The 25,790-nt window shown below is 54.8% G+C and overlaps 2 protein-coding genes across 2 annotated transcripts in view; one reads left to right on the plus strand and one right to left on the minus strand.

Annotated features, from left to right (window-relative positions):
• The window catches only part of LOC133344942 (alpha-catulin-like), a 35,321-nt gene extending 15,191 nt beyond the window's left edge, over positions 1–20,130 (minus strand). Inside the window, exons 1-13 of the mRNA XM_061555272.1 lie at positions 20,065–20,130; positions 14,164–14,365; positions 12,787–13,007; positions 12,185–12,304; positions 11,152–11,241; positions 9,781–9,948; positions 8,346–8,594; positions 7,546–7,755; positions 5,590–5,679; positions 3,719–3,877; positions 2,180–2,272; positions 1,874–2,015; positions 361–395 (exon numbers count right to left, since the gene is read on the minus strand). Of these exons, the coding sequence (XP_061411256.1) occupies positions 361–395; positions 1,874–2,015; positions 2,180–2,272; positions 3,719–3,877; positions 5,590–5,679; positions 7,546–7,755; positions 8,346–8,594; positions 9,781–9,948; positions 11,152–11,241; positions 12,185–12,304; positions 12,787–13,007; positions 14,164–14,365; positions 20,065–20,130 (1,845 nt within the window). The remainder of the gene's footprint in view (positions 1–360; positions 396–1,873; positions 2,016–2,179; positions 2,273–3,718; positions 3,878–5,589; positions 5,680–7,545; positions 7,756–8,345; positions 8,595–9,780; positions 9,949–11,151; positions 11,242–12,184; positions 12,305–12,786; positions 13,008–14,163; positions 14,366–20,064) is intronic.
• A 1,031-nt stretch (positions 20,131–21,161) lies between these two features.
• Positions 21,162–21,617, plus strand: LOC133344943 (ataxin-8-like). Its single transcript, XM_061555273.1, has one exon. It carries the CDS (start codon positions 21,162–21,164, stop codon positions 21,615–21,617), a length of 456 nt encoding a protein of 151 aa, XP_061411257.1.
• Positions 21,618–25,790: the final 4,173 nt, after the last annotated feature.

Genomic DNA, 25,790 nt, shown 5'->3' on the forward strand with positions numbered 1-25,790 from the left:
AATAAACAGATGAATGGGAGCAGGTTGGAGCGCCGTTGGAAAAAGCCGAACACGATCGTGAAAAATAGCATCCAAGGTTGCCAACGAAAGAAAGCTTTTCAAACAATGTGCACGACCAGCTGCGATGTGTGAGTAAAGAAGTGCGTGCGTGCAACGACAATTTGAAGGCAACAAGTTTGACGACGAAGAATGGACTCCCAATGCGTGCAAGTGGATCGACCCCGTGTTCAAGGCAACCCGACGGGGGATGGAGCCACTGTGTTGTCATCAAACACGAGCGCGGCGCATTACAGAACTCTCATTACGAGGTCCACAAAAGCACTCGTGCACCGCGCACGGCAGCAGCGGTCCTCGTCTTACCCCGTGGCTGTGCAGAGATTGGCTCGAGCCTTTCTCTAGAGGAAGGAAAACAAACATAACAGAGAAAGAAAAAAACACCCAACAAGGAGTTAAAAAAAATGTATAAATTTCCTCGCTCTCACCGTCGAAAATGCTTTTAAAATCTCTGCGAGGCCACCGCTTCTGTTTTCAATGCCGCGACCTCCACCCCCCACGCCCCCGCCCCCGCCCGCTAGCCACCCGGCTGAAACGCGACCACGCGGCAGAAGAGGGGAGCGGCGTGGTCTCTTACCTATTGCCACATTACGCGCGTTGTGTTGGGGGGGTGGGGGGGGGGGCTCTGCCAATATGGAGGGGGGGGGGAGAAAGGGGTCGTGTCCTTGCAGAACAACACGGGCGCGGAGAGCGGCGAGGCCGCTCGTCCACGCTTCGCACGGCGGTACGACATGCGGAGCATCCAGCAGCTCTCGGTTGAGAAAGTCACGGAGGGGGGATGGGGGGTGGGGGGGAGGGATACGGGGGGGCAGGGGAGGATGTCTCGCCAACGACACGAACCTCGTGCCAAACGTTGATTTGTGACAACAGCACGGCAAGGGTGGCACTACCACATGGGCGCATTGCTGACGCGTCTTGACAAGCGTGCCAGCTATGTTAGCGTTGCATAACAATAATAATACTATTACAATAATAATTATTCTTTGGACAAGCCGCACTGAGTCTCCAGACTAGTTTTCAGGAGGGCACCGTCAAGTTGTTTGGAGTCGGCGGCGATGTTGCTGTGTGGAATCGAAATTGAGTAATTTGCGAGTATTTTTTTTTATATAATTGGCATTTGCCGATGCCAGTGACACTGTGTTTCTTTCAGCTATGGGAGGAAAACCGCATAACCCAGAGGCAATGCATGCAGAACAGGGGGAGAAGATACAATCTCCGCGCAGAAAAATACCCTAGTCAAGAATCGAACCCAGGGTCTTATTTCTGTGAGGCATGCTGACATCCAAAATTAGATGTAGTTTTTGCAGAGACATCAAGGCCTAGGAGATATGATAATCCTGTCATTAGATATACAAACTCGTCTACAAAAAGCACTTGTGTGCATTACGCAAAAACCATCAGCAGTCTTTGAAGAACTGCACTTCGGTCAACATCAAAATAAATGCGAGCATGAGAATACTCGGATGCATGGAGACAAACACACACACACACGGTCCAACAATCCCCCGTACACATCTCTACGTGTGCCACCAAGCCCGGCCACGTGTGTGCGCGCGCGAACTCCACGCATGCCCACAGCTTCCAAGTTCACAGCGGAGCCGCAGAGCGACGCCAGAGGTCAAGCCGTGGGTCACGATGTGCAACCGAAAACAGCGCCGTTATCTCGTTCCATGTGTTCTGCTCCGGCTGTCCGGCTAGTGCCGGAGGTTGGGAGCGAGAACCTGGGCCCTATCCCCTACCCCTCTGACCCCAGACCACCTGCCCTATCTCCCACTTGCCCTCTCCTGACCCATTCGTCCCGCCCGCCGCACCCACGCACCGTAGGAGGTGTCGACGGTGTCGCGCACGAGCACGGTGAGTGCCGCCAGGCACTCGGCCCACGCCTGGCGGCAAACCTCGAGGAGCTCGAACGCCGCTCGGCTCTCAGGGTTCTGCTCCAGCACCTGGCTCGCGGAGAGAATCTGGAATGGGGGAACAGCGACGAAAACAAATGAACGATAGCCGGCAGGGCGAACGCGGTGGGCGTTCTCTCCCAGGGCGACTTCTTCACCAACCCACAGCCTCTTTTTGAAGTCTCAGAAAAATGTGCGATGACCGGAGGATAAAGTGACCATAGGTGTGGTACCTGTTGCACGGTGGACTGGATGCAGTCGTCGAGGTGAGAGCACCTGATGCCCAGAGGCTCCGTCTCCGCCACGTGTCGCAGCAGTCGGCAAACCTGCAAGCCGCACATTTCCGGTGAACGGGCCATCGTTGAATGTCACCGGTGGACGAGATGTCATTATACCTGGTGGATAAGCCATCATTATTCCTCGTGGATCCTGCAGAACATTAATCACCGCGATCTGATGAGGTGTTAAAATGTATAATTTAAAAGAACGATCTATTTTTACCATTCAAAAAATCGAATCAAGGGTATGACTAGTGCATACATGCACACATATGCTCTAGGAATCGAAAGTACTTCATTTAATTCTTACACAGACAATCTATCATGGGACCTTTTTTTGCAAGTAAAAACGTATGAAAAAAAGGCAAATCGGTTTCAAAGGCAAAATTAATGTATAATCAGAACATGTTTGTTTGCATGTTCGTCACAATTACCGTGTGCGCGGTTAATGCAGTACTTGATTGCTAGCAAAAAGGTTTCTATTTGGTGTTAGAACATCTTAAAACCTCCTCTGTTTTATTGCCAGGCAGGGCATAAACCTATTACGCTTGAAAACCCGGCGAAGTCCCCTCTCAGCTCCACACCAATTAGGGGAGTTAGTGCCTGGAATGAGGAAGAGGGGGGAGCGATTGAAGTTCCACCCGGCCCACAGAAGCCACGGCGAAGCGAGTAGCTGTCAGGCGAGCCGGCAGCGATGGATCCCCATCGTAATTGGGATATTTCACCGAAACGATGGCAATAAAAAAACGCAACCGCCAACACGGCCGTGATTGGCCAATGCTGACCGCTCAACGAGGGCTCCGGAGCAAGTTGGGGGGGCGTAGAGGGGGGGGGGGGGCACGGGCAGCAAGAATTCCAATTTGCCGTGGATTGACGGTGGCCGAAACAGGAATCATAATCAGATCGATGGCAACGGAGACCGAGATGTGCAGACGGGCGCTCGCCGGTTCGTCCCAGCGTCTCCACCGGCCTTGCCTCGCGAAACCAGTGTCTGGCGACCGTGCTCCGTGACCCCCGCGAGGGAAACCGGGTCGGTCAGGTCCGTGACGGATGGCGATTGTGATCGCGCTGGCCCTTATCGACGAGACCGTGAGAATCGCATGCGAGGGAGAGAGACATTACGCAATGGCCGCGTACTCAGTCGAAGCCGAGATAAGCTCAGCTTTGAACGAGTACCTGGCGCAATGTGTGAATACGAGCACTGGGGAGAAAGAGACGGCCGGGCCGGGCGTGATGCTGGCCACCCACCCGCCCGCCCGTGTACCGTGCCGCCAGGCCATCATAAGGTGCTACTCGTTAACAGCACTCTTAAAGGCTCCACGGGGAATCGTCGTCTTCGTTTGTTTGTATACGAGCCCACACGTGAAGTCTCCGTGCGAATGAATACGGATCTAGGGCGTGACCCGAAAGATGCGGGCACGTGAGCGCTACGGCGATGATGTTGTGCGATGGCGAGCTGAGCGAGCGAGGTGAGCCAGGTGAGCGAGCGAGCACCTCGGACAGGGCCTCCTGCCGCTCGGAGAGGCTGGCGGCCAGCTCGCGCACGGCGCCTGCGTGGCCCGTGGCGGCCTCCTCGGGCAGGCGAGCCAGGGTGCGCTCCCCCGGCCGTGACGACAGCAGACGCATGGCGCCCGCCACGGCCGCCACCTGCAGCTGGGACGGCGGCGGGAGGCCGGACACGGGCGGGAGAGACCGGGGGGGGGGCACGGCGCGCCGGTTCAGACGAGGGACGAACGCGAGCGCAGCCGTGTCAGTCACAATACCACCCCCTCATTCTGCCGCGTCTGCGATGAGCACGGGTGGCCAGGTACGGTGCGAAAGAAGTTCAATGGGCATACAAAAACAATACGCGGCCCCTTTAACAAAACCAGACCTTGGACGCACATTCTAAAGAGTCGGTGCTCACTTGATACAGCAATCGTGCTGTGACGGTTCCACCTGAAGACGGAAGCTTGTGTTGCCTCCGAAACGTCGTGATTTTATTTTATTTTTATTTTACTTTTTATTAATACTTTTTTTTTTACCTACGTGACTTTACCGAAAAAACCTAAGAATATGAATCCTTGCAGTCACGAAAGCTTCAAATCTAGAATTGGTGTCTATTTTGTCGACCCCAGAGGAATGATGGGACGAGTTTAACCTCCAACCAGGATTTCGAACTCACCGCCCTTCTACCACCCCGACACGAACTGTGCTACGAGCACGGCTAACATCAGCGGCAAGCAATGGCCGAGCCGGTCTATGGGCCCTCTCCTTCACCGACCCGTACCGACCAGCATGGTGACGTATGGTCAAACAATCCCCCCCCTCACCCACCCACGATCGACACGGCGTGGGGAGGCATTCATCCAGCAGTGGATTGATAGAGGGGCTGTGGTGCATGCAGACGGGTATGACGCGTGCTTGTTTGTGCATCTGCCATTGTGTTCGTATTTCTGGCCTTGCAAGCCTTACTTCAAAGTGACAGACTCATTCATACAAAACCCTATTTTTATTCATAAAAATGTAACCCGTAAAAACAAAGTTTTTCACTATAAGTCCTTTATATGCATGGCGGCTAGAGTCCTCTCGTCCTCTGGCTTGAGATGGCTGCCACCTATGGGTCAGATGATTGCCTGTCACCGTTAAGCAATTGGTAATTAAATATCATATTTTTCCCCTAAAAATTGTAAAATTTAGGAAAAAAATTTCACGAAAATTAATTGTCACGCACAACGAGTCTGTGTGGAAAATGTCAGCTCTATTGGATCACGGGAAGTGGGTTAAAAAACGACCGAAAGATTTGCATGGTCGTAAGCACGCAAGCAAGCAAGCAAGTGAACTTAATATAAAGGATTTTAAAAACGCTTGTTTTTACAACAGTCTGCAAGCTTCTGCCCTCACGGAAATGAGAGAGTCTTAATAATAAGGATCGTCTTACTTGGAACCAGGCTGGAATATTACATGACAATGAAATTTTCTTGAAAAGGGTGTAAGGAATGCACGGGTTTAACCCATGCACGGATTACAGCAAAATCATTTACAAGCTTCTAGTTTAAGCAAACGTGGTGGATTTTTTCTCTCTTTTAATTTACCGCGTGCGCTTTTCATTAAAGATCAATCGTCCCGTTCTGCGGCGGCGTTCTCAGAATACAACGCAAGCGTGTGCGAGCATCGTCAAAATCTCCGTCGTTAAATTGATATAAACGGGCTCGATAATTTTCCCGGAATGAGCCAATCTAGGACCGAGCGGTCCCAATGCGCTCCCTAATGGCGTGAGTCGCCACCGCCGCCGCCGCCACCACAGCCGCCGTCGTGTTAAGCGCTCCTTGCGATGTGGACATTTTTCCTGCGGCGGTGACGGCGACGCACGGCTGGGGCCATACCTGTCTCTTGAGCTGATCCAGAGTCTGGCACGCGGCGATGAGAGTCAGCTCCATCTCGTGGCCGCGCTGGAACTGCTGCTCCAGAGGAACCTGCAACGGCGGGGTCAGAGTCAGTCTCGCTGGCGAGGCCGTCGGACGAAGACGGGGGTAGTCGCGTCGCCGCGCTTTTCGGATGCGCTCCCGCGCCCGTCTGGAACGCTCTCCCTTCCGACATGATGAAGCCACTGGATCCGTGCACTTTTAAATAATTTAGATTGATAAAAAAATAACTTATTTCGAACTGTTTGTTGTTGTGCTTAGTTTGTTGTCATTCGCCCGCACCTCCGATTATCACTGTTGGTTACATGCGGTGCGAAAGAAGTTCAACAAATCTACATCATGAGACCTCCTTTGCCAGTACCAAAATATGAGAATAGATTTTCCCCTTTCATCTGGCAACAAAACAGGTGTTAAGTTGTTAAAACATCAAACTGAAACCTTTTACAAGGAATCATGTCTGCATTAACCACAATACTCGTGGTCAGAATGCAAAAAAAAAACATACTCTGATAATATATGCATTTTCTTTTAAATTGGTTGGTCCACACCAGAGACAGCTTTATTTACACCTACATACACTGCAACCTCGGCTTGCCAGAATCAGAATGTCTATTTATCCTGCAGGAATCCAGTGAGCTATAAAGTTGTTTCCACTGTCCAGATCATAAACCCACTGGGACATTATCGTGGGATGACGATCTCACAAGACCAGACGAGGGGAGATCGACATGTACATTCTATCGTCGTGAGCGGTGGATTATTATGCCACATGACGCCCTTGCAAATTAAATGCTCCATTCTTTGTTTTTTCGGTAAAGTCACGTATAAAGATAACATATCTTTATACGTGACTTTACCGAAAAAACCAAAGAATAATTCCTGCAGTCACGAAAGCTTCAAAATTAAGATTAAATGCTCCATCTCAAGAGAATGTCCCGGTGAAATATTTATCTTGCATAATTAACTCATGTTACATATTCGCTGAGGTTTACCACCTACGTTCAAATAAACTAAGGGACGTGTTCGCTTAAGGTGTGCTATTCGACCGACCATTGGAATTGGAATGTCCCGGGAAGACTTTCACATATTTTCCAGGAGAGCCACCTCAAAAGGAGTACGTCTTGGGGAGACCAGCACGGGGGTGAAGTGTACGGTTATTTTGCTTAACGAGTCGCGAAAGCTACAGAGTGCAGGAAAGACCCCATTTGTATATGTAGCGGTGTCAGGGGAAGGATTCCCACCAATAGGAGGGTTAGTGGGAGGGGTGATCGAGGAGATATAAGGGGAGAACGGGCGGGAAGAAGAGGCCTTTGGCGGGAACGAGATTGGGACGGCTGGGGACAGGTGTGGATGGGAGAAAAGGATTAAAATACGAAACCCCTGCAATCTTGTGTCGGCTCTCCTTTACAGATACGTGAACCTGGGGGTCACCAAAATGCAAAATAAATGACGTCGCACGAAGCGCAACGACGAAGCGAATAGAAACCAGCGCGAAAACCAACCGCATTTACGGAAAAAACAGGAAAGGGTGCCAACACGAACGGACGTCAAAATCAAGTTAAAGTATAAACGTCTTCGCTGCAACTGCAACAGATCCGCTCTATTTCCGAGCCCGCTACCCGATGAAGCTCAAAGCTGTTCGAGCGACGCGTCGCCTCGCGTTGGCGACGCGAGTTGGTCACGAGGGGAGCTTTGAACCGGTCGGAATTTGATCGCCACTTTTGGCAACGACTCTGCGAGGACGACACAACGGGTCGGTCGGTCGGGCGGCGGAGGAGAAGGAGGAGGAGGAGGGGTGGTTCACGACAACGACCATTTTTTTAGGCCAGGAACTACGACGCGGTGGGCCCCCAACCCAATGGCTCGTCCCGCAACCGACGGTCCCCTCGAAACCGGTGGCGAGCCCTCGGCGCTCACCGCTTGCTCGACGGCGCCGGCGATCGCGTCGACGCGGACCTGCGCCTCCGCCCACAGCCGCAGCAGCCGGTCGCGGTGCTCGCCGCTCACGCACGCCGCCTCCGTGAAGTCGCGGACGCCGCTCTGCGCCGGGCCCAGCAGCAGCAGCAGCCGCGCGCGCTCCAGATGCCTCGCTTGCAGGCGGCCCTCGCGCAGGCCCTCCACGTGCGTCTGTCGGCCGGCCGCGGGGAGCGGGAGCGAGGGAGGCAGAGCTTAGTGTGGCAACGGCAGCCGGAGGTGCGATCGCAAGCGCCGGGGGAACCGCGAGCTTGGATCAGTATTTAACTGGATAGGAATTGCGCTGGTGGCGCGGTACCGTGGCAGAGGACACGAATCTCGGTGAAAATGTTCAATTCTGTTTGTGACCAGCTTCTGTTTGCCACCCGAGTTCATTATCCCAGGGATGTACACAAGGGTGGAGGGGCAGGGGGTAAGTTACTCCCAGGTCTCACTTCTAAGGAGGCTTCAGAAAGAGCCGAGGGGATGGCGCACGTGGTGTCCGCGTACATCATTTTACACTTGGCCTCCAGAAAAGCTTTTTAGCAAACCCTGCTTCGTACACCCAGAACCCACACAGCCAGGGCCACTTTGTGGGTAGTCTACAGCAACTCTCTAAGTCCGGGCAAATTTCCACGGGCCTGGCCCAGCCGCGATCTCCCCCCCTGCCCCCCCCCCCCCCTCCACGCGTGCTGGTGTCGAGCAGGGCAACGCTTTGCTCCGCGACTCCTCCGTGAGGCCGTCGCGTAGCGGTCTACGCCGACCTTGACCGTGTCCACGGCGCCGCACAGCCAGGGAAGAGCTTTGTCGCGAGCGTCCTCCTCCCTCCGGGCCCCGCCTGTCACAGCCCGCCCGGGGACGCCGGCCCACGTGCCGGGGCCCGAACCCGTCACCGACGTTGCCGGCACGGGCCGCTCCTCGTCCCGCCGGAGCGTGGGGCCGCACGGAGGGGAGCCGGGTGGGCGCGTCGCCACGGCGGGGGACAACGACGCAGCCGTGCCGTCGGGCAAGAGCTGTGGAAGTCCGTGGCCAAGCGTGCCAGTCGGAGGTGCGGGGGAAGGACAAACTGAAGACAACAAGAAGCAGTTCTAAAGAAATTGAGTTTGTCAATCTAGATGATTTTACGAATATCGGAAGGAAGAGGGTTTCAGACGGCCGCAAAAGCGCGCCTGAATGCGCGAGATGCGGTGGCCGTCTTTGTTCGACGGTTTGCCAAAAGCCGCTGCTGCTGCTGCGAGGATGACCGTGAGAGTTCGCGTGACGATGGTTGATGCTCCTTGACGAGATCAGCAAGGTATCGTCGTTATCTTTGTGGCGAGCACTTTGCGTGTAATGCAGCTCAGCGGGCACTGGACGGACACGGTCGGATCTTTGCAGCACGGCCAATCAGTCGATGCAGCTTAGGATCTCCTTCCATCAGTATGCTAATGACAGGACCGTTAAGGGTTATGATTTGCATTGATTGCAGTGCTTAATGCCACAGCGTTTCGAAGCACGCGTCACGTTAAAATGCGATTTGGATGATAATAATGATGAATAATTTTCGCTGGGGACTGGGATAAATACACCTTGGAGTTAAAAGGCGCACGAATGCGACTGTGGATGAAGAGCAGGCTAATTGAATGTGGCAACGAGGGCTGTGAAGCGTTCCAATCAGCGGCCGAGCCAACAGGGATGCAGGATTCATCTTCTTGGTTCTTTCGGTAAAGTAACGTAGAATGGAAATAATAAAATAATAAAAATAAAACATGAAATAATTCTCACGACGTTTCGGCCACAACGCAAGCAGGTCTGTCGAGAAGACTCTGTTCTTCACCTGAGAACGGCTGCTTGCGTTGTGGCCGAAACGTCGTGAGAATGATTTTATTATGTTTTATTTTTATTATTTTATTATTTCCATTCTACGTGACTTTACCGAAAGAACCAAGAAGATGAATCCCTGCAGTCACGAAAGCTTTAAATCGACATTTAGGGAAGCAGGATCCTTGTACGCTCCCTCGGGCCCTTCCGTTGCTCCGTCTTCCATCGTCCTCGCGACTAAACTGAAGTGGCGACGGTTCATCCATGGGCCGCGCAGCCCACCGCGAAAGCCGGAGTATGTTTTTCACGTCCAGAAATATGCACATGTGCATATATATGCGCTCGGGCTACTTAACGAAAATAGTTTCCGAAGAAAGTGCGGTCTTGTATGGAACTCACCGTGGTGCCGGTGGGGCCGCGGTTCCCGCCACCGCCGCCGCCGCCTGCCGCGTGGGTCGTCTCGGCGGCGACGATGTCGACCACTCGGCACGTGGCTGAGCGCACGCGGCCCAGCACGCGCTCTCGCGCCGCCCGCGCAGCCCCGCAGCCGCCGTGCGACAGCAGCGTCTGCGTGCGACGAGCGCCACCGGGTCATTGAAAACACAATTTTTTTTTACTTGCATAGCAAAGTAATTGGATTTTTTTCATTTGCTATACAGCCAGATAATACGACAAATCGCTCAACTTTAACCACCCAGTCGTTCGTAAAAGTCGAAGGCGGTATAGTACTACAGTAATAGAGCAAGTGCAGAATCACTGAATCGGAATTGATAGCTCGAAAGCATTTAGCGCGGGGCCCTTGAAAGCAGAGGTGTGGACTCGAGTCATGTGACTTGGACTCGAGTCAGACTCGAGTCATGAATTTGATGACTTCAGACTCGACTTGGACTTGCATAACAATGACTTTGTCTCACCTCTGAGGTGTGGACTCGAGTCATGTGACTTGGACTTGAGTCAGACTCGAGTCATGAATTTGATGACTTCAGACTCGACTTGGACTTGCATAACAATGACTTTGTCCCACCTCTGCTTGAAAGTGCGGGGCCCGTAGCTACTACACATGTAGCTACTACATTAGTAGCGACTACTACATATGCAGTAGTAGCTACTACTACATATGTAGTAGTAGCTACTACACACACTTTTGCTCCTAGGATAATCCGGCGCTGCGGTTGCGGCGCGCGTAGCAGGCAACCGCACTTGCCTTGCACGCAGCAGGCAACCGCACTTGCCTTGCACGCAGCAGGCAACCGCACTTGCCTTGCGCGCAGCAGGCAACCGCACTTGCCTTGCGCGCAGCAGGCAACCGCACTTGCCATTTCGAGCAGCAGGCACCGCACTGCCTTGCGGGGGGGGGGCTCAGTACCCCCCCCCCCCCCCCCCCCCAGCCCCCCCGGGGGGGGGCGCAGCAGGCAACCGCACTTGCCTTGCGCGCAGCAGGCAACCGCACTTGCCTTGCGCGCAGCAGGCAACCGCACTTGCCTTGCGCGCAGCAGGCAACCGCACTTGCCTTGCGCGCAGCAGGCAACCGCACTTGCCTTGCGCGCAGCAGGCAACCGCACTTGCCTTGCGCGCAGCAGGCAACCGCACTTGCCTTGCGCGCCGCATGCAACCGACTTTCCTTGCGCTCAGCAGGCAACCGCACTTGCCTTGCGCGCAGTCAGGCAACCGCACTTGTCCTTGGGGGCGCCGCAGACTAGGCAACCGCACTTGCCTTGCGCGCAGCAGGCAACCGCACTTGCCTTGCGCGCAGCAGGCAACCGCACTTGCCTTGCACGCAGCGAGCATCATCATGGGGGCCTTCTCCAGCACATCCCGAGCGACTCCGATCCGCGCCGCCTGCCGCTCGTCCTTGAGATCCTGAGCGCCGGCGAGGAGGGACCGATTCTCACGAGTTTACGCCCCCCACGTGCCCCCCGACCCCGCAAGCCAGGAGAGCACGCCTATTGTTGTGCTCACGTACGCTTGGATTTCTTTCGCGCCGTACGTAGCCGAAACCGGAGGCGCAACAAACTGACCACAAGTGTTTTGGACCGTGCTCATCTGTGTCGGTCAGTCTTGAGCTCGTGGTGGAAATTCCACATTACCATTGCAGGGACAATTCATGAAACGGCCTGACAGCAACGCTACCGATTTAGCCGAGTGTAGGGAGGCGAAAAGTTGACCCTAGACAGGGATTTATGATCTGCCCACCGCAGGCCAAGTGCCACGCTGCCAACCAAGATTAAAATAATCATGCCATCATGGCCGATACAGTAGATGCCACCACACTTTGCCAACTCTCCCTTCTGCCACGCATCCTGCAGCTCCTAAACAGTCGAGACACGACCGCTGAGATAGCACATCTGGTGTTAGGCTGCCAAAATTGTAGAGACAGACGTCGATCATCATCATCATCACTATCATCATCGGTTATGGTCAATCCACTGCTGGATGAAGGCCTCCCCAATCCACCGTCTACTCTCATGATCTTGCCATGCATCAATCCATTCAGTACTGGCACACGAACTGCATAGATCCCTAATGGGGCGAAAGCAAATTGTGACTACGACGAATATTATTGCGATGATGATGATGGTGTAGGAGATGATGATGATGATGATGTAGGTGATGATCGTGATGTCGGAGATGATGATGATGATGATGTAGGTGATGATCATAATGTCGGAAATGATGATTATGATAATGTAGGTGATGATCATGATGTCGGAGATGATGATTATGATGACGTAGGTGATGATGATGATGTGGGAGATAATTATGATGTAGGTGATGATGGTGTGAGAGGGACGGTGGGACACACCCGCTCCCGCTCGGCCGAGAGGTTGACGAAGGGCTCGATGGCTTCGGTGAAGTCGTTGAAGGCCAGCACCATCTCCGCAGGGCTCTCCGCTCTCTCCAGGCCCTCCAGACTCTGCAGCACCTGCACCCAGCCACGCCGCGGGCGGTGAGACACCCGCGCCACGGCGTGTCGGCCACGCCACAGCGCCACCGCTCCCCACCGACAGGCGCGCACAAGACAAAGATAAAGATCCCCCGTATAGCCTTAACAGACTGTAGGGGCAAGTGCTGTTAGCGAGCACCTATGAAGGCCAGAACGGTACACGAGGGGGTGGGTGGCCAGCACCACGCCCGACCGCCTTTGTCTCCCCAGTGGCGATGTTTACACACCGCACCAGGTACTCATTTGAGGCTGAGTCGACCTAGGGGAGGCCCAGGACCGGTTCAGATAATCGTCACCGGTGTTGGCCGTGAGCAGGAATCGAACCCGTGTCGCCGGGTTCATAGCGCAGCGTAGCGCTAACCGCTACACTACCGCTCCCCACTGCAGCACCTGCACCCAGCCACGCCACAGCGCCACCGCTCCCCACTGGCAGGCACACACACACACACAAGCGCTCGCACCTGATTGCGGAACCCGACGATGTGCTTAATGGCGGCGCGGTCGGCCAGGAGCAGGGTGCGTGCCACGGAGGAGAGCAGCAGGCGGGCCGCTCGCGCCAGCCCGGGCTGCTCCGGCACGGCGTCCGGGAGCGCTGACCTCTGACCTCTATCCGGAGCAGGTTCGTCCTCATTCTCCTGCCCTCCGGGGACACCTGCGCCCATCAGCTCCGCGATCCTCCTTCCTGCGAACGCGCGCGCCCGAGACGCCGCAACAAACTCCATCGGAGACGAACCTCGCGGATAAACGACCGACGAGTATGAGCGTACACTGGGGAGGGGGCCTTGCTTTACATGTCCATTCAATTCACCGCTGGATGAGGGCTCCACCGTAGGTGGTCTCCAGTAGGAGATCCCACACGTGCCCTTGGCCGCAGACAGACGGCCTAATTGATGCGCGTCACTGGAAACTAATTTTACGTTGATTATCCGCGAAAAAATCCCGCCCATCCAAATCAGTGGGGAAAAGAAAAAAAATCAATTAACAATCCGATCGTTTTTCTGCCAAACGTGAGAGGAAGCTGCCTCTCCACCAACGCGAGCCTTTGGCCCCGATGCTCAGCAGCCACAGCTGCATTTGGCGTTTGCGCCGCGCTCACGACACAAGGCTGAGCTCATTGTAAAACGTTGAAATTTTGCAAATTTGGACCACGAGCATCGGCACACACGGCACCTTCTACGTCTGCTGCGACGCAGACGGCACGCGGTCGTTGCGTTTCATACGCCCTCAGTATTAGCCAGGACGGCCGCAGGGATCGAACCACCGCCTACCTCTGCAACAAGCCGACGCGTGATGTCGTCACTGCCCCACATGTCCCCCCCCCCCCCGTGACCCCCACGTTCCACCTCCCCCATGTCCCGCCGCCTCTGAACCCCCCACCCCCCCACCTCACAGTGTCCCACCGTCCCCTCCCCCCCCACTTCCCCCTCACCCCCCGTCCCCCCCCCCACTTCCCCCCTTCCCCCCCCCGTCCCCCCCCACTTCCCCCCTCCCCCCCCGTGCCCCCCCACTTCCCCCCTCCCCCCCCGTCCCCCCCACTTCCCCCCTCCCCCCCCCGTCCCACCCCCACTTCCCCCCCTCCCCCCCACCCCGTCCCCCCCACCCCCCCCCCCCACTTCCCCCCTCCCCCCCGTCCCCCCCCACTTCCCCCCTCCCACCCCGTCCCCCCCCACTTCCCCCCTCCCCCCACACCCCGTCCCCCCCCCCACGTCCCCCCCCCCCACTTCCCCCCTCCCCCCCCCGTCCCCCTCCCCTCCCACCCCGTCCCCCCCCCCCCACTTCCCCCTCCACCCAGTGTCCCCGCCCCCACATCAGCCCCCAACCGCCGCGTCTCCCCGTACCCGCCCCGCGGACATCGGCGCTGGCCCGCAGTGCGGCCGGCTCCAGCTCGTGCTCCTGTGCGGCCAGCAGCTCCCCGAGGCGGGCGAAGCGCTCCACGGCGCGCAGGAGGTCGCGCCCGGCCCGCGCCGCCCCGGCCGCCTCCGCCGCCGGCGGCCCGGCTGCCCAGCGCCGGGCCGCCTGCCAGCTGACGAGAGTCGTGGTCTGCGGGGAGCGAGTAGCGTTGGGCGTTAAAGCGCGGACTTGTAAACGATGTTTATTCTTGGCCAGGTGAGGCCGCTAAGGGGCCGTCCGTAAATGACGTCACGCGATTTTGTAAGATTTTTTATCCCCCCCCCTCTACCCCCCCCCATCGTCAGACGGCGTCACAAAAAGTCAGACCCCCCCTCTCAAATGACGTCACAAAGCTCTGCCCCCCCCCCACAAAAAAATGCTTCAAATCGCTTTAAACTATTGTCATTGTAGTGCGTATTTAATGTGGCGCTGCACTCTGATGTTAGAGGAAAAAAACATTTATTTTAAAAAAGTCTATTTAATTAAGGAGAACGTGTTGTCTATATTTATTTAAAGTTGCGCATTTTGATGTGATGTCACATTTCTCACCCCCCCCCCCCCTCGTCACACATCGTCACAAATGTCTGACCCCCCCCCCTCCCCTAGGTGCGTGACGTCATTTATGGACGGCCCCTGAGCTACATGTGTGGATCCTTTTTTCAGGAGCGACCTGGCTACCACAAGTGAAGTGGCCTATCATCATCACTCGTGGACATTTATAGTGGACGAATGTCTCTAAACGCGTGATGTTGATTCTAAACGTGGAGGGGAAAAATCGTAGGACCCGGAGGAAAAATCCACCTGGAAAGAAAGAGACATGCACACTCCATACACAGCAGCAGCAGGCGTCAGGGTCGGGATCGAACCCACGACCTCCTGTACACCAGGCGAGGTAGTTAACATCTCCTAGCCACCGTGATGATGATAAGAGAGACACACAAACTCCAAATATACAGCAGCTGGCATCAGTCAGGGTTGGTGATCGAACCCACGACCTCTTGCACACCAGGCGAGGTAGTTAACATCTAGCCACCGTGAAGATGATGAGAGAGACACACAAACTCCAAATATACAGCAGCAAGCGTCAGGGTCGGGATCGAACCCACGACCTCCTGCATACCAGGCGAGGTAGTTAACATCTCGCCACCGCCAGCGGTAGTAAATAGTGGGTGAGGGGGGGGGTCTAATCCATGGAGGTGCTGCCGCAGGGTTCTAGAGTTGTTACACTGGGCTTTGCGATTCCCAAGTGACCGGTTCGACCGCCCGGCGCGGCAGTTGAAAGTTTCTTGAATCTCCCAGCCGCCTTGGTCCATCAAGCCGTGTAAACTGTCAGCTGGGTTCGTCCTCAGGCGGATGATCGGCAGATCGCGAGTAAGCGGGGGGGGGGGGGGGGGGTGTAAAGTGTTCGGTTTGTTTTCTTTAACCAAGGCGGTGAGCGCTCAAGAGAGCAGCAGCAGTCTCATTTGCAAGTGACCTTGAGGCATCAGTCTGCCAGTAGGGGGCGAGGATTGCTGCTTTTTTATTATTCCAATTGGGTAATTTGCGTACAATTCCCACGTGTTCCAAGATGTCCTGGCCAGTGTGAAATATTAGCCCAAATGCCATTCTGGAGGGGCTCTCTAACGTGCTCCCTCTAGCGGAGCCCCCCCCCCCCCCCACCCACCCTTGCTTGCCTGCAGTGGCCCGAGCGAGCGATTTCAGCGCTGCGCCTTTACCTTCGCGGCCCCTAGTCCCCTGCAAGACGTGCCGCACCCTCCGCAGGGCTGCCCGCTTCTGGCAAAGCGAGCGCCCCACGGCCGCAAGCTCCGATTGCGGTTCTCGGGCGCGGGTGGTGGGGGAGGGGGGTCAACTTTTCCCCGGCCATTCCTCCGAGGCTGATTGAAACAAAGTAGCAGCTTTCCCCGAGACCTGTGCATGGCATAGGAATGTGGAATATTTGAGCCCCCTGACGTTGACAACGGCCAGCAGAAGAGACTGCTGTTCCATCGCTCGTTTAGCGCAGGGAGACACCTGAACTCTGTGTGACCTTGCTATGTGTGAGTCTCTCTCTGCTTGTGTGTCTGTGTGTGTGTCTCCGTGTCTATGTGTGTGTCGCTCTCTCAAATTTAGCAATCTTTTTAGGAACGTAATCAACCAGGTTGACTGTGGTATTGGCCGACTCTCTGTGTTGTATTCTATTATATTTCCAAGTTTACTACGTTTGTTTTCTCATGCATTTGTACCAGACGATGGTTGCTTGTGTTGCAATCGCAACGTCGTATTCTATTATTTAATTTAATTTCTTTCCACGTGACTTTACCGAAAATAACCAAAGAGTAATACCTGCGGTCACGAAAGCTTCGAATCTACTTTGACCTTACACAGTTAGTCCATACAAGAGGAACCAACGCAAAAAATATCTGACGCGTGGTCGGCTTGTAAAATGAAAGAGATGTCTATTTCACCCGCAAGGGAACCCATATTTTGGTCACAGGACCCTCCCCTCCACCCAACACCGGGTCGTGAGAGAGGCTAGCAGCTGTCTACGCCGCGTCAAAGAAGGCGCGGATTTTACGGGCCTGAATGCCAGCCATTCCCCTGGCATCGTCACACCGAGGCAGCAGTGGAAGGATCAAGGCAGGGCCTGGTCACGTGCGCGATCCCCTTACAGCGGCTAAAACCGGACGTGCCACTCGCCCGTGTGAGTGTGTGTGAATCTAGGACACGCGGCGTTGTGGTGGTCGTCTCTGAAAGTGCTTGTTGTAGTGGTTCGAGCCTGGCGACACGAGTTTGATTTCTGGCCAGGTGAAATATGAGCGGTGAGCGATATCCAAAACCGGCGCTAAGTCTCCCCGCGTTTCGCCGACCCACACTGTCCGGTGTGGTGAAGTATGGTCAAACATCAGATCTTTGAGAAATAACAACAAAATGTAGACATTTATGAATAACACTGTGTGTGGTCTTGAGAGGAATATATATAGTATACGCTACATTTTGGAAAATAGCTCTTCATAGCACAAAGGCCAGAGATCAGAGGATGCTAAGAGTTGGAAACTTTACACAATGGGGCCTTGAAAAAATACATTTATGATGACCAATTTTTTAATTGGCATATGGGTAGTTACACTAACAGTCGCAACTAAGTACCAGACATACACCGTCCAGCAGACGATGACCTCCTCTCTCCAGCATGGAGAGAGGAGGTCATCGACAGCATTGAGAGAGATTGTCCTCTGGCAGTGGACTGACAAAGCTACCGGTAAGATCACGACTAATGGGCTTAGTGTTATCAAATTATCAGAGGAGGCGGGTGGTATTGGTAATTTCATATTTGTACTCTCGTGTTTTAGCACGCAATCAGATTAATGTCACCGAGCGATGCATCGGTTGATTACATTTTCATGATTACTGGAACCTTTTATTTTCTGAGCGTGTCGGCGGCTGGGGCTGAACGCAAGAACAGCTGCTTCTCATCCAAGCGCAGATCACGTTACGAAACGATACGAACTTAGCGGAGTGCCGTGACTTCCCCAACTAATAAACATGCGTTTAAGAAAAACAAAATATATGACCTTACTTTTGAAAATAACCGATTAAAGCGTGACGTTATGGGAGACAATTACTCTATTGCTCCATGGAGTAATCAGCAAATTATTAATTTCCTAAACAAACTCTCTCAACACTTTCTATACAGCAGTGCTGGTATGTAAGCCTCTAATTGGACACCATAATACGTCATGTTCTATCCACTGCTGTATTAAATACCTCCCCACCATCTCGCATGGTCTAGTCACGCTGTACTGAATCTCGCTCCCAAACGTGAACTAACATTTCATCGCTCCGTCTCTGCGACGGGCGTACTCCCGTTTGCGATCCCACCCTTGGCTAGGAGGAGTTCTAAGGGATTTGATGGACGAGAGCGGTGGCGGCCGACGGAGGGAACTCTGTCCGAGAGGGCGTCCTCCGCGGAGATGGAATGACCAGATTCGCTCTTGCGCAGGAGCACGATTGATTGTTGAACCTTGATCTATATTTTTTTTAAAGGCTTGGAGAAGACGTCATCCAGCTGCTGCTGCTGATGATGATTAAGTCGACTTTGCATGAGGAGTGGGACTTCCACGGTGCCCTCTCTCTCTGTGCGCATGCAAAAACGTCCGTGCGGAGATTCATTTGCGCGAATGTTTTTGCGAACATCGTGAACCGGTGTTGCTAACACAACGGAGACACCCCGATACCGTGGTTGTAGAAGTATCCACTGCCGCAAGCGGTTAGCACCGCAGCACCGCCACCACCACCACCACCGCCACGTCCACGCAACTTGTGTCAATGAAAATAGCTGCGCCCTAAAATTGGACGGACGTTCTTGCAAGTTCTTCGCATCTGTGGGTCGGTTTTCAGAAATGATCCCCCGGGCCTCCCAGAATGCCGAGAGGACGGGAGTGGTCTTGCGTACGCGCGGAGTTTTCGGTACAGCGACGGCGTCCAACATCGCGAGCCCCTCCTCCACCTCGTCACTTTCACGAGTGGATTCAACATTCAGGAGAAGAGGCGCGAGATGCCGCGCCTCCATATCGGGAATAGACAAATGCGGTTCGGCCCCATCGGCCTTCCCGGTAAACGTGCCAACGTCCCGTGTTTACCGTGGGCTACGTTGTATGCACGTTGAACTTCTTTCAACACAAAGAGCAGTTCAAAGGAAACGAGTGTGGCTGTCCAGGGCTATGTCGAAGGAAGCAAGCAAACTGTGCACCGGTTTCTTTGGACAAATACACATTTGTATTAACACGTGGAGACGCAAGCCTCACAACAACTAGTGGAGTTTGTACGATCATTAATTATGGTTGATCAGTTATTGAGGTCCAAAATTTGTGGAACTTTCAAAGCAAGTCAAATTGTCGTCCCTGACTCTATCCTTATCTCAATAGAGCATGGCCCTTGAGCCCGTGGTGGAAATTCCACATTTCTCTGGCAGGGTCAGCATTTGGGATAGGATGACGACTATTGGCTTCACACAAAAGCGCTACTGAGTCACAAGCTGGCTGAACAATCTGCCGGGAAATTTACAGCCGTAACCTTCACTCAGTCGCGAATATCAATCCGTGCCAACTGAATGAAGAAAACTGAACGGCTCTAAAACATTGATTATAATAACGCGCCCATGCCTCCTGGTCTGCCTCCTAAAAGGTGCAAATCACTCGATCAATCGCGAACGCAGCTCAGCCGCCACGGTGAGTGCTCAGCGCACGTGGAGGTGACACCTGAAGCGCTTACCCCCAACAAGCATGCTCGTTGTCACCAAATATACAATCAACTCGGCAGCAGCTGCAGCAACTAAACTGCCAATTCCACACGAATCCAGCTGACAAATTCAGCCGGCGACCTCACCTGGAAAGGCGAAGGGAGTTTCTACTCACAAAGACAAAGATCCCCCGTATAGCCTGCACAGACTGTTGGGGCAAGTGCTGTTAGCGAGCACCTATGAAGGCCGGCACGGCACACGAAGGGGCGAGTAAGCCAGCCACCACGAGCCGGTCGCCTTTGTCTCCCGAGTAGCGATGTTTACGCACCGCACCAGGTACTCATTTGAGGCCGAGTCGACCTAGGAGAGGCCGAGGACCGGTTCAGATAATCGTCACCGGTGTTGGTAGTCTGAGTCGACCTAGGGGAGGCCCAGGACCGATTCAGATAATCGTCACCGGTGTTGGAATCGAACTCGGGTGGCTAGGTTCGTAGTACAACGAGCTACCGCTACTTAGAAAGGTGTGTGGGGTGGGTGTGGGAGGAGCGTCACACACACACGGGGGGTGGGAGGGGGTGCGCTCGAGGATAATCTGTGAGGGTCCAGGTGGAGCCACAAGGGGGAGCCTCACCTGCGCCATCAGCAGGGCGAGGATGTGCTCCACCGAGCGCGTCTGCACCTCCTCCTCCTCCTCCATGGCCCCGTCTGCCTCTCGCGTCCTGGCTCCGGGCTCCTCTTGCCTCCCGTCATGGGGTGAGCGGGGGGTGATTGTGGGGTGGGAGGGAGGGGGGTGAGCGGGGGGTGATTGTGGGGTGGGAGGGAGGGGGTGAGGGAGGGGGGTGAGGGGGGGGTGATTGTGGGGTGGGAGGGAGGGGGTGAGGGGGGGGTGATTGTGGGGTGGGAGGGAGGGGGTGAGGGAGGGGGGTGATTGGGGGGTGGGTGATTGTGGGGTGGGAGGGGAGGTGGGGTGAGGGAGGGGGGTGAGGGGGGGGGTGATTGTGGGGTGAGAGGGAGGGGGGTGAGGGGGGGGTGATTGTGGGGTGGGGGAGGGGGAGGAGGGGGTGAGGGGGGGGTGATTGTGGGGTGGGAGGAGGGGGTGAGGAGGGGGGTGAGGGGGGGGTGATTGTGGGGTGGGAGGGAGGGGGGTGAGGGGGGGGTGATTGTGGGTGGGAGGGAGGGGTGAGCGGGGGGGGGTGAGCGGGGGGGGGGGGTGATTGTGGGGGGACTCAACGGAGCCATGGGGCTAGGGGTGCCGAGCCCTGGCAACTGACGTCTCACCACCACCCCCCACCACCCCACCACCACTGCCACCACCGCCGCCTGTCTAACCCGAGGCCGCTAGAGGGCGCTGTTTCTGCCCGGCGTGAGGAGCGAAGCGATGACTGACGGAGGGGGGTGGGTGCAGGGGGGGGGGTGGAGAGGGTTTCGGTGGGAGGGGATCGTGTCTGGGTTGTGATTGACAGATGTTAGCAAACAGCACGGGTTGGAGTTATCGTGTAATTGGCTCGTACGGTGATGGCAATTAGTCAAATTAGTGGCAATTTGTCATATTAGCGGTCGGGTGATGGTTGGACTGATTAGCTAATGCGGGTTCACGGTTGGGTTTAGGGGCATTGCTGAGATTCGGATTTGCGTGCGTCCTGCCGTGTACACAACAAGGTGGGGGGCCCCTACCGCCTCTCCCTCCCCGTGCCACGCAGCGCCTCGACGTCTGGGGTTCGTCTCGCGATGTCACGGGCGCAGCAGCAGCAAGGGCAGCAGCAGGAGCAAGAGCAGCAGCAAGGGCAGCAGCAGGAGCAAGAGCAGCAGCGAGGGCAGCAGCAGCAAAGGCAGAAGCAGCAAGAGCAGCAGCAGAAAGGGCAGCAGCAGCAAGGGCAGCAGCAGCAAGAGCAGCAGCAGCTAGTGCAGCAGCAGCAAGGGCAGCAGCAGCAAGAGCAGCAGCAGCAAGTGCAGCAGCAGCAGCAGCAAGGGCAGCAGCAGCAAGGGCAGCAGCAGCAAGAGCAGCAGCAGCAAGAGCAGCAGCAGCAAGAGCAGCAGCAGCAAGAGCAGCAGGGGCAGCAGCAGGAGCAAAAGCAGCAGCAAGAGCAGCAGCAAGGGCAGCAGCAGCAAGGGCAGCAGCAGGAGCAGCAGGCAGCAGCGCACACGGGAGCCCCGTTCCTTCCGTTCGTTCGTCTCAGCCATTAAGCCCCAACTCGGTTATACCCCCCCCCCCCCCACGTGGCTTTGCTCACATCCATTGCAAGGAACACTTCCCCAGTACCCACGCCACCCGCCCCCCCCCAAAAAAAATACTCAACGCATTTAAAATTCAGTTGGCGGCAAGCCGTCGAAGGGGCCGTCCATAAATGACGTCACGCACCTGGGGGGGGGGGGGGTGGTCAGATATTTGTGACGATGTGTGAATACGAGGGGGGGGGGGGGGTTTGAGAAATGCGACGTCACATCAAAATGCGCAACTTGAAATATAAACAACACGTTCTACTTAATTAAATAGACTTTTAATTAATGTTTTCTCCGACGACATCAGCGCCACATTAAATACGCACTACAATGACAATAGTTGAAAGCGATTTGAAGCATGTTTTTTTTAGGAGGGGGCCAGAGCTTTGTGACGTCATATTTGAGAGGGGGGGTCTGACTTTTTGTGACGCCGTGTGATGATGAGGGTGGGGGGTAAAATATCGTCCAAAATCTTGTTACGTCATTTATGGACGGCCCCTATTCGTAGCAGAACTTTTCAGTCCCAGATCCCACACCCCCCTCTCCCCACCTCCCGTACGGGCTCAGCGAGCGAGTTGACGAGTCGGAGGGGGGGGGGGGGGTCACAGTGCCACTCTGGGGCCAACTCGAGTAGCTGCAGGTGATGACGGGCGCGGCAGTGTCGGTCCACGTGGCGACTGCGCACGTGGTGGATCCGGAGAGACGACGGTTCTCCCCCCCCCCCCGGACGGCTGGGTGAAAGCGGTGGCTTGGTGGGCAGATGGTGGTTGGTGGTGGTGGTGATGGTGGTGATGGTGGTTGGTGGTTGGTGGTGATGGTGGTGATGGTGGTGATGATGGTTGGTGGTGATGGTGTGATGGTGGTGATGGTGGTGATGGTGGTTGGTGGTGGTGGTGATGGTGGTTGGTGGTGATGGTGGTGATGGTGGTGGTGATGGTGGTGATGGTGGTTGGTGGTGGTGGATGGTGGTGATGGTGGTGGTGGTGATGGTGGTTGGTGGTGGTGGTGATGGTGGTGGTGATGGTGATGGTGGTTGGTGGTGGTGGAGATGGTGGTGATGGTGGTGGTGGGAGGTGGTGGTTGGTGGTGATGGTGGTGATGGTGATGATGTGGTGATGGTGGTGATGGTGGAGATGGTGGTGGTGGAGATGGTGGTTGGTGGGGAGATGGTGGTTGGTGGTGGTGGAGATGGTGGTGATGGTGGTTGGTGGGGAGATGGTGGTTGGTGGTGATGGTGGTGATGGTGATGATGTGGTGATGGTGGTGATGGTGGAGATGGTGTTTGGTGGTGGTGATGGTGGTGATGGTGGTTGGTGGTGGTCATGGTGGTGATGGTGATGGTGGTGATGATGGTGGTGGTGGTGATGGGGGTGATGGTGGTGATGGTGGTGATGGTGGTGGTGGTGATGGTGGTTGGTGGTGATGGTGGTTGGTGGCGAGATGGTGGTTGGTGGTGATGGTGGTGGTGATGGTGGTGGTGATGGTGGTTGGTGGTGATGGTGGTTGGTGATGGTGGTGATGGTGGTTGGTGGTGATGGTGGTGGTGGTTGGTGGTGGTGGTGATGGTGGTGGTGATGGTGGTTGGTGGTGATGGTGGTTGGTGGTGGTGGTGATGGTGGTTGGTGGTGATGGTGGTGGTGATGGTGGTTGGTGGTGGTTGGTGATGGTGGTGGTGGTTACAACCCCGGGGCAGTGCGCAAACTTTTCAGAGTTGAAATTTGAGAAGGAGCGGGGGCATTGGCACTGCAGGAAGTAGCGTGCTGGAGGTGATTAATTACCTCCCAATGTGTTGTACGGATAGGGACAAAACATGCCAAGTTTGGGCCCATTGTGAAAATAAAATACCGTGTGTGCAATGAGACTCAACGGCGCGTACATCGATAAAGGGAAAGACGTGCATAGCAGCAGCAGCAGCGAATGGATGGGAGAATGAGTGGATATATGGGACAAGTCTGTGCTTTGGGAGCGTCCATAAATGACGTCACGCGATTTTGGACGATTGTTGACCCCCCCTCCTCATCACACGGCGTCACAAAAAGTAAGACCCCCCCCCCCTCAAATATGACATCACAAAGCTCTGCACGTGTAGTAGCTAGTAATGTAGCTATTACATGTGTAGTAGCTACTAAATGTGTAGTAGCTACTACATGTGTAGTAGCTACTACATGTGTAGTGTAGTGGTGTAGTAGCTTACTAATGTAGCGTAGTAGCTTACTAATGTAGTCGCTACATATGTAATGTAGTAGCTACTACACATGTAGCTACTACACATGTAGCTACTACAAATGTAGCTACTACATATGTAGCTACTATAGTATGTAGCTACTATACATGTAGCTACTATACATGTAGCTACTATACATGTAGCTACTATACATGTAGCTACTATACATGTAGTAGCTACATATGTAGTCGCTACGGACCCCGTGAGATGGGAGGTAGGAGAGTGCGTGGAGGGGGAGTGCAGTGAGATGAGAGGGGAGATGTAGGAGAGTGCGTGGAGGGGAGTGCAGTGAGATGAGAGTGGAGAGGTAGGAGAGTGTGGAGGGGGAGTAGAGTGAGATGAGAGGGGAGAGGTAGGAGAGTGAGTGGAGTGGAGTAGCTAGATGAGAGGGGAGAGGAGGGGAGTAGAGTGAGATTAGACTTTTGACTTTTAAACAACTTTTATTGCCGCCAGCAGCAACAGCACTGGAGGCGATTTCGATATGAAATACACAAAGTCACCAGCAAACAAATGAAAATAAAGGTAGGAGAGTGAGTGGAGGGGAGTAATTGGATGAGAGGAGAGAGTGAGTAGAGGGGAGTAGAGTGAGATGAGAGGGGAGAGTGAGTGGAGGGGAGTAGAGTGAGATGAGAGAGGGGGAGTGAGTGGAGGGGAGTAGAGTGAGATGAGAGAGGGGAGAGTGAGTGGAGGGGAGTAGAGTGAGATGAGAGAGGGGGAGTGAGTGGAGGGGAGTAGAGTGAGATGAGAGGGGGGAGTGAGTGGAGGGGAGTAGAGTGAGATGAGAGAGGGGAGAGTGAGTAGAGGGGAGTAGAGTGAGATGAGAGGGGAGAGTGAGTGGAGGGGAGTAGAGTGAGATGAGAGAGGGGAGAGTGAGTGGAGGGGAGTAGAGTGAGATGAGAGGGGGGAGTGAGTGGAGGGGAGTAGAGTGAGATGAGAGGGGGGAGTGAGTGGAGGGGAGTAGAGTGAGATGAGAGGGGAGAGTGAGTGGAGGGGAGTAGAGTGAGATGAGAGGAGAGAGTGAGTAGAGGGGAGTAGAGTGAGATGAGAGGGGGGAGTGAGTGGAGGGGAGTAGAGTGAGATGAGAGGGGGGGAGTGAGTAGAGGGGAGCAGAGTGAGATGAGAGGGGGGGAGGGAGTGGAGGGGAGTAGAGTGAGATGAGAGGGGGGGAGTGAGTGGAGGGGAGCAGAGTGAGATGAGAGGGGGGGAGTGAGTGGAGGGGAGTAGAGTGAGATGAGAGGGGAGATGGAGGCGAGTCCACGTATTTGGGGTGGCGCATTCGGGGAAAGTTCGGGCTCGAGTCCAAACTGCACACTAAGCACAGCGTGCTATTTAATTTTAATTAAAGCCATAGCAAGACACACAGCACATTCGCAATACTTACAGAGCGTTCATGTAAAATTGTGAATTTGAGATGCTTAAATTACCATAGGCACATCGCCCACCTCAATTCCCTCTCATCTTCACCATTTTCTTTCAAACATTTATTTCCTAGACATCAAAGTCATAGAAATGTGGTTAAGTATACTGTACACCCATACTCAACTCCCACTTTTAAGTGCAGGGGGGAAGGGGGGGGGTCTTATAATCCGGGACACGGAGCATTATCTGCGTCTTGCGTTCAGTGTGTGTTGTCCCTTCCCCCTGTACCTCCGATTCGCACGCGTTGGCTACGTACGGTGCGAAAGAAGGTCAGCGTACATAGACGTACATACACGTACACACACGTGCACACACGTGCACACACGTGCACACACGTGCACACACGTACATACACGTGCACACACGTACATACACGTACATACACGTGCACACACGTACACACACGTGCACACACGTACATACACGTGCACACACGTGCGATCACAAGTCCGTGGGACTCACAAGGCTTCAGAGTCGGGGGATTATCATCATCA

This window comes from Lethenteron reissneri, chromosome 21 (assembly GCF_015708825.2).
Source record: "Lethenteron reissneri isolate LAM-NWPU_2019-01 chromosome 21, ASM1570882v1, whole genome shotgun sequence".
NCBI lineage: Eukaryota > Metazoa > Chordata > Hyperoartia > Petromyzontiformes > Petromyzontidae > Lethenteron > Lethenteron reissneri.

Bases quoted from the DNA above. Each gene is read 5' to 3' on its own strand.
- LOC133344943 (XM_061555273.1), top strand. From the start codon at position 21,162: ATGTCACGGGCGCAGCAGCAGCAAGGGCAGCAGCAGGAGCAAGAGCAG.